This window comes from Eurypyga helias, unplaced genomic scaffold, assembly GCF_000690775.1.
Source record: "Eurypyga helias isolate BGI_N326 unplaced genomic scaffold, ASM69077v1 scaffold27983, whole genome shotgun sequence".
Taxonomy (NCBI): domain Eukaryota; kingdom Metazoa; phylum Chordata; class Aves; order Eurypygiformes; family Eurypygidae; genus Eurypyga; species Eurypyga helias.
This window is the reverse complement of record NW_010243509.1, coordinates 63,212-71,613: the sequence shown is the minus strand read 5'-3', so window position 1 is coordinate 71,613 and position 8,402 is coordinate 63,212. Positions and strand designations below refer to the sequence as shown.

General features: G+C 42.8%; 1 protein-coding gene across 2 annotated transcripts; it reads left to right on the top strand.

Annotated features, from left to right (window-relative positions):
* The first annotated feature begins 453 nt into the window (after nt 1-453).
* MOB4 (MOB family member 4, phocein) lies at nt 454-6,664 on the top strand. 2 transcript variants are annotated; one of them, XM_010149457.1, is made up of 7 exons: nt 454-513; nt 1,029-1,129; nt 2,649-2,691; nt 2,966-3,052; nt 4,380-4,459; nt 5,284-5,395; nt 6,267-6,664. In XM_010149457.1, exons 1-7 carry the CDS (start codon nt 487-489, stop codon nt 6,396-6,398), a joined length of 582 nt encoding a protein of 193 aa, XP_010147759.1. In that variant the 5' UTR covers nt 454-486; the 3' UTR covers nt 6,399-6,664. The 2 variants fall into 2 exon arrangements, with proteins under 2 accessions (XP_010147759.1, XP_010147760.1); XM_010149458.1 differs by having other exon boundaries at nt 455-513; nt 1,029-1,114.
* Nucleotides 6,665-8,402: the final 1,738 nt, after the last annotated feature.

The window sequence follows — 8,402 nt, the reverse complement described above, 5'->3', positions numbered from 1 at the left end:
TGTTGGCTCAGTTTAGAGAGGTTTTCAGTGGGGTATTACTAGTAGACTGGGATTTTTAGGTTAATGGTAATTGTATAATGCTGCTCTCTACAGACCTCTTCCGCCCCACTCTTACAGGGTGTAACATGGGCACTGTCTGCAAATAGTTCAGTGAAAAAATACAGGCTGTATACATGCTAGGAGTAAGATGTGGGGGAGAGACAACAGTGCCAAGTCGCACAGAACTTTCATTTCAACATATTGTACTACTGTGACATTAGGAGCCGAAGTCCCATTTTACCCTGTTCTTGCCAAGATGGTGTGCTGCTGCTGTTACCATGTAGCTTCCTGGAATTGTATGATCTACTCCTACATCTATCTTCCTGCATGTGCAGGCGTATTGTAGGTTGTGTGCTTTTCTCCTCCCACCCCCTTCCATTTTTGTTAAATTGGTTTAAAATTTTTTAACAGGATTTCTACAATTGGCCTGATGAGTCCTTCGAAGAAATGGATAGCACACTAGCTGTGCAGCAGGTATTCTTACTTACGTCAAATGTTGGTCCTAAGTTCAGTTTCGCGAAGTTTGGGTTCTGGTAGAAAACCCGGGAATGGGGCATGCTGTTTATCTGCTCAGAATGTTGCCGTGCAGGAGTGAATTTCATAAGCACCCTATGTACCTTAAAAAAATGGCATTATTAACTGTGTATGCAGAAGGAACTAGAATTCACGTCTCTGTTTTAAACAAATGAGATTTTAAAAAACGGTGGGGTTTCCTGCAGGGTTCTCTTGTTTTGAGAAGGATATTTTTAAAAATAAGCTGTCAAATTTACCCATTCTTGTACCTTTTCTAATTGAGGAAAGGCATTTTTCAGACCTGGTATTTTTTTATACCAACTTTCTTACCTTGCCCATCTACTCTGTAACTTTTCCATCCATCAGTGACTTCTTAAGTCAAGAGAAGTCAGTCCCTCAAACATGTAATATCCTAAATGTCCTGTCTTACTATAATTACAACAAGATCTGGAGTTATTGTTTTCCTCCCCTTCTAGTACATTCAGCAGAACATAAGGGCGGACTGCTCCAATATCGATAAGATCCTGGAACCTCCTGAAGGCCAGGACGAAGGTGTATGGAAGTATGAACATTTAAGGTAAGAACCCGTCTTTTGCCGACCTAGCGTCCCGATTCCAAGCTCTGTTCAGTGGTAGCGGTAGTGAGACTTTTTGAATAGGACAGATCAAAAATAACCTAAATGAATCTTGGTATTTCTACTATTAAATATTTAAATACTTTGGTATTAATTATTTTCTGAATACCTTGTCCTTTCTTAAGATTTATGATGTGCTCTGATCTAGTGTTTTGGATGTTTTTTAAGAAAATGCTTGTACCTTGCTTCAAAAGTTGTACCAGCATGTTTTGAATGTGAAGATACAGCAAGGAATTTCCACAGCACTTTGTCCTCGTAGCATCAGTTCTTAGTCTCCACTGATTTGGAACGTGATTTCCAGATGCTCCCAGTGCTTTTTCTGGAACTTGCAGGAAAACAGGCTTTAGCTGGGAAAGCAACACTACCTATGTCTTACAGTTCTTTTCCCAGTTGTAAGGAAACTCAAAATGTTTTGTCCTCCTCTCAGCTTGTTTTATGCAGTACAGTAAATATGTGTAGCCTAGGTAGTTTGTGTCTGAAAGTATTTTTTCCATTGTAGTGTAGGTTTACACCCTGTTAATGCCTGTCATACGTCATAATGCTTCTTTCCTGGCATTACTTTAGTATCCTTGTGCCCTGATTTTTTTTGTTATGCATCTTCTCACTTCATCAAATATACTTTCAGGAATAATTCTAAGCTACTCCTGGATTTATGTATCCTGACTTTTTGCCTCCAGTTTTCATTGTCTTTGGTCCGGAGTAGTTCCAGTCGTGGGGAATCCTCAAAAGAGGAAAAAGTGTATACATGCAATTGAACAAGACTCCTTTTAAGCATTCCCTCTGTCCTTTTGCGTACGGCAGGAATCCAGGTCACTTCTGGAAAACGTATTCGGATTTTTCTTGTGGGATGGAGGGGTGGATTCTCCGAGTTAAAGAATGCCCTTCCAGGTTCATCCTAGGGAAAGCAGTCTTTCTAGCAGTCCCACTCTGTTACTGATACGTGGTGGGACTTCAGCCACAGAAGTGATATGTCTTGGAAGGAGGGAATGATCCAGCTATGAGTTCAAAACCTATGCTCCTAAGAAATCGATTTTCTTGAAGTGTGGGTTTTTTAATCTGTGAAATAGTACTTTCTTCCGTAACGAAGGTGTTATCTTAAACTCTTCCACTAAATTATTTGGTAAGCTCAGCCTCTACTGTCAGGTAAGAATGAAAATTTTGCTGAGCAAAAAAAATAAATGCTGTGAACTGTGTTTCTCTCGACTCGTAATCCTTTTATAGTGTGTTAATTCCTAGCCTAGTGCCTCTTAGGTGTGACATCAGCTGAAGATATTTGGTGGTATTTTTTAAGTATGATTTTCTTTCACGTTCTGACGTATTTCTTCCACTTCACAAGAATCATTTCCGAAAACGTGAAGAGATCTGTGAGGATCAGAGTGTATAAGCTTGTTTTGTGTTCGATGTTTCCAGTGGGAAAACTAAATTGTTGATTTTGTTGCTGCTGTGTTCAAATCTTTTTTAGACAATTCTGCCTTGAGCTCAATGGACTAGCTGTCAAGCTTCAGGTAACTCGTTTCTTGCTATCTTTGTATTGCAGCAGGGAAGAGGTTTCTGTGTTGGCAGATGCTGTGTTTGCAGAGCTTTCTTCCTCTAAAACTGTACACATAAGACTTAAGCAGTGGTTTGATTTTTTGGGGTTTTAAAGTGTTTTTTTAAGGGTTTTGAAGACTTCTGGCAAGTAACCCTTTGTGGTGGGGGACAGGGCAAGAAAAGGATTTGAAAAGATCAGCTCGGTTTTGCTGTTGGGTGGTTTTCCTGACTGGACAATTGTTTTGACAGAGTGAATGTCACCCAGACACATGTACTCAGATGACAGCAACCGAACAATGGATTTTCCTTTGTGCAGCTCATAAAACTCCCAAAGAGGTATGGATGTATTTTGGAAAACTGACCTCGGTGATGTAGGATTTTCTTTCGCGGTTCATACGGTCATGGGGAGACCATTACAGCTGGCTTCTTAGTCCAACTGAGAGCTTAGGTGGGTTAAGAATATCTCCTGAGATTTCCTTCTTTCCCACTCTGTAGCAGTTTACAAAAGAACGGGATGAGGTAGGAATGAGCTGCTTTTTACCACAGTATTAAGAGACTGGGCACATTCCCCTCTTTACTTGATTTGTGTTGAGGCAGCCTGAACCTCAATGGATAAATGTCTGTGTTTATGAAAGAAGAGTGCATGCTGGGAATAGGCTGTCCTCTTCCAACTTTGGCCTCGGTCCATAGCACTAGGCATATAAACCCGACGCTCTGAAAGCAGCTGCGTGTGCACATTCTTGGGGAAGTTACTCCTTAAAGGTAGTGGAGTCATAAAAATACTTCATGTCATGTGGGTTGTCACCACGGCCGCAGCTTGCCTACCTGAGTGTCCAGGTACTTTAAACTTTCAGATGGCCTCTTGAACTCCTTGATGCATCTTGTCTATTTTTTTCCTTCAGAAGGTCTTTCTCCTGCTGTTGGTTATGGCGGCAGTGCAGTCTGTCATGGCTATCTTTGTATTTCACCTTCCAAACTATGGTGGTTCTTAACCTTATCCTTTTTGTCCCGTAGGGGTGGGTTTTTTTGGTTGTTTTTTTTTTTTAATTTTATTTTTATTCCCTGAGATGCCTTGATTTAGCTCTGAAGGCCAACTTCTTTCCACTCCCTCCTTTAACCCTCATCAGCACTCGCTGTACGGCAGGCAGTAAGCCTGGTTTGTTTACCTAGGCCGGAGAACGTGAGCATGCTTTTTATCCCTGAACATGCATCGTTCATCTGCTGTTTTCCATGTCGATAGCAGCTACCGGCGGATGGTCAGATAGTGGGTGATGCAGCCCGGAACTGCTGACAAAACTCTGCAACTGACAAGTTTTCTTCCTGAAACTGGGGAATGGCAAAACGGACAGACATTCCCGCTCTCAGCCTGCCTCAGTTCATCTTGACTTTCCTCCCTCTCCTCTGCACGCACCTCATTGCAGGGCCAGGCCTTGGCTTGTTACACACTTGCCTACGCTAATGATCCTGGTTTTGTTTGCTAAGGTAAAAAGCACTGATATACCTAGGTGCAGGTTGGGTGGTTTGGGTTTTTATGTGAAACTTCTAGGAATGAAACAGGCCAGTGAAGTTAAGTGTCAGGGAACATAATTAAAGTGTTTTTCTTTAAACGAGTTGCATGACAGTGTCACGCATGCACCCACTCACTCGCTGTCTGTTTTTGTAGTGTCCTGCCATAGACTACACCAGACACACGCTTGACGGAGCTGCATGTCTTCTGAATAGCAATAAATATTTCCCCAGCAGGTAAAAGTGCTTTCTTCTGGGGGGAGGGAGAGAGGGAGAGTGTAGGTGGCACCCAAGCACGTATAAAGCCCGTGGAAATGCAGAATGCTTTTTTCATGGACTCCTGCAAGTACCAGAAGTCCTGCAGCACCTGTAGCTTGTTGGTAGCACCCCTGTCACTTTCAAGGCAAGGAAGAATTCCCGCCTGTTAATAAGGTTTGCCATTTAGTGGAGCAAACAGGTGCTTTTTAGGTGGAAACTGCTGTACTGACATCTGTTGGTGTTATGGGGCTCCCGTGGGAGCAGCGCCAACCTAAATAACAGGATGGCCTTTAGGCAGATGCAGTGGCTCAGAGGACTTAAACGCTGCGGCCCTGAAAGCCTCCAGCAGCCAACACCCATCTACTGTGGGACATGAGCGGCCACAGAAGAGAGGGACTGAGTGTCTTGAGCAGGCAGCCACGTGGTGGACCATGGAAACCTTACTAGAGGAGTCAGCATTGTGCTTCTCTCTAGGAGTCAGGTATTGAGAGGGAGGTACACCTGGAAGCCTTTTTCCGTTTGCCCGTCAGTGCTGGAAACCAAACATCATCAGTTACTCTGCCAAGGGCTGGATTTCTAACTGCAGGCAAAATGTTTTTGTCTTCAGAGTACAGTTTTGATATGTGGAGTGGGCACCAACATTTCTATTTTCCTTGCAAAAAGAAGCAGTTGCAGATATCTGCAACACTTAAGTCTGCATTTCATATGCAATTATACGGTATAGTTTACCAACCAGAATTCATGTCATGTGTGTTTGTCATCTGGGTAGACCTGTATTCTAACCTTTCTCCTGGTGCTTACAGGGTTAGCATAAAGGAATCCTCTGTAGCCAAATTAGGATCAGTGTGCCGAAGGATTTACAGAATATTTTCGCATGCTTATTTTCATCACCGGCAGATATTTGATGAATATGAAGTAAGTAGTTGCAGATTACACCTTGAACAAAGGGTATTTACTGAAGGTATAGCTGTAATTGTGTTACAGGTTTCCTTTTAATCCTGCCAGAAGATCTGCATTCAAGTCAGGTATTGATTACGGTAGCATTTCAGTTCTTCTAAAAGAGGAAGCTGTTATACAGCCATATGTATAAATGAAAATTAATTTATATAATTTTAGTTTACCCAGTTATGGTTTCCCTCCTTTGGTTAAAAGTTCAGATTTTCACCTTGTTTTAAAGATTCCCAAAAGTATTCATGCCCTTAGTGTGCTTCAGTACTGCTGCTGTGTGAGCAGGTTACAGTTGTAATACCGCAGAGAAACAGGGTAACTGGTGGCAGCTTGTGCATATCCAGTAACCTCTGAATTTTTTTAGTGGAAAAGCAGAAACTAATCGATAGAAGGAGGTAAGGGGTATAGCAGGATGTAAAAGGAAGCCTTGGCCAAGTGCCAGTTAAGGTGGCTGGGACAGGTATGGCATGGTCGTGCCCCGTTCTCTCGGGGATAGTGTGTGTAAGGAGGAGTTTGTCAACACCCTGAAATCCTGTTCTGGCGAGCGGACCAGAACTGCACTGGCGTTGGAATAGGTTCTGTGTAAGTGCTGTTGAAGTGAGCTGTGACTGAAGCTGGAGTGTCAGTAGGGTTCTCTAACTGCAGTAACTAGGAGCAAGCAGTAAGAGAGAGACTTAAAAGCAGCAATAGGAATTTACCATTGCTGCTTCTTTCTAGCACTTGTAAACCTAATGAGGCAATTACATATGAGCAGGTTGTTGTAGGACATGCTCATCAATTGTTTAAAATATTCCTTCTGTAAATATTACTCTTGCCTCTTTTTCTTTTTCGTCTCTAGAATGAAACTTTCTTGTGTCACCGGTTCACCAAATTTGTCATGAAGTATAATCTGATGTCCAAGGATAACCTGATTGTACCGATTTTGGAAGAAGAAGTGCAAAATTCAGTGTCAGGGGAGAGTGAGGCATGATGGGAATGGCAGTACAGAAGCCTCTGGTGAACACAAACATTAATTATGTACTGTATATATCATTTTAGACACTTCAATCACGTATCCTCATAGCTTTGTTTAGTACACTTTTTGTATGCTGTGTGCATTGCCTTTTAATATGGGAAATACTTTAAGTTATTCATGGGCTGTATATTCATCAATGTGGCACTCATGGTTTTTAAATAAAAGTAGTAGTATATCTGTTTATAATGCCTGTTAATAAAAGAATCTACAGTTCTCTAAAACTGCTGCTAAACAATCATTGAATCACAATCCTGAAGATGTGTCTGATTGGGTGGGGACAAACAGTGAGAGGAAGATTGCACAGCAAGCTGGTATTTAATGCAGTAGCTCTATTAAGTCTTAAAGATTACCACCTTAAACATATAATGCTGCAGGACGCTTCTTGCAACTTGTAGCTTATTCCTAATTTAGTTGTTATTTTTTAAGATGGCTTTGAAGGTTTACCTTTGGATGTCCATGTCCCTGTACGTGTCTATCCAAGCGCCAGTAGGGCGTATAGCGCTAGTAATGCCAAAAGGGCAGTCTTGCTAGGCTGTTGAGCAGATATACTCTCGATACACAGATCTCTAACGTAGCTTCTGGACTTGTTCTTGCTAGCAGTGGAGGTTTGGGCGCAGCAGGGGCCAGGTTCTGTCCTGCTAAGGCAGACTTGCACTGTGCACCAGTCCAACTTCTCCAAAGAGCAGCTCTGGCAGAAAACTCTTGGCTTACACCTCTGCGTGCCCATGGCAGCTGCTTACAGACAATACCTCATGCATACTCATGCCACACTACATAACACACTAGCACCCTCTTTTTGCTTGTGTTCCTATTCTAAGCACCTGAAAACTGAACCTGACTCTTTGCAAGGGTTCATCCTGTTTTCAACATACCTTGTTTTTCTTCAGTCACCTGAATTACGTTCTGTGACAGACAGATTTGGATCCATCCTTACATTCCCTATCAGATGTTTATTGCAAGTCACATTTGCAGATTTGCAAAAATCGACTATTTCCATGAGTGCTGCTTAATTGTGTTATGTCTGGAATGACAGAATTAGGTGTGTTGGAGATGAACCTAGCAGACGTAGTGCTATGCATACATGAATGCAGGGTCGAAAAGCACGAGCAGCATTCTCCTGTTAACTGGGTTTTGCTTGGCTGTTCACAGGTTGGCTGGTTGTTTCTCTGAGGTTGCCAGGGGCCCTCTTCATTTCTTTAAGCAGGTCAGACTGGGATAACTCAGCTAGTTTCTACAATCTACACTTTGTTTTCTGCATTACCTTACTTGGAAAGAAGGGAGTCCACCTATTCTTAATGTCTTTTTTCCTATTATCCAAAACATGCCTTAAATTCTCCTTTTCTTTATGCGAATCAAGCACACCTCAAGCAACGGGCTGTAAAGGGAATTTAACCAGTGAGAAAACAGAGACACGAAGCTGAAGTACTTCAGCAGCTGTGTTCTGCAGCAGCTCTCTGGCTCACGTTTATCATTGTATAATTGTCAGCAGGGTAACTGCTTGAGGAGCTGCCCGAGTGTGAGCAGCTTCAGTTACCCACCACACGCTCAGCTGCAGCTTGCCCTGTGCAGGCAGGCTAGTGGGCTGGAGAGCTCTCCAGTTCGTCCCGCAGGTGGGAGGGCTGTACTCAGCAGGCAGCAAAAGGTACATAGTTATGTTACGGTGGGCTGTAGGACCATCCGTGGCGTGGCTTTTGTGCAGTCACTCTGCAGGCTTGTGTTGGCCCCACTGCCCGAGACAGGCAAACAGCACTGGGTGTCGCTAGGGACGTTTCCTCAAAAACGAAGAAAGTCGTGTGGTGCTCAGGACTGCGTTCAGATTTCCAACCTCTTCTCTTCCGCCTATGCTTTAAGAGTTTCACTTCAGAACTCGCGAAGTTTTAATCCTGTTCATTCTCATTCAGATTTGCACTGTAAAGCTGACTTGCTATACTGAGCTGGTTTTATATAAGGTCTAAGTAA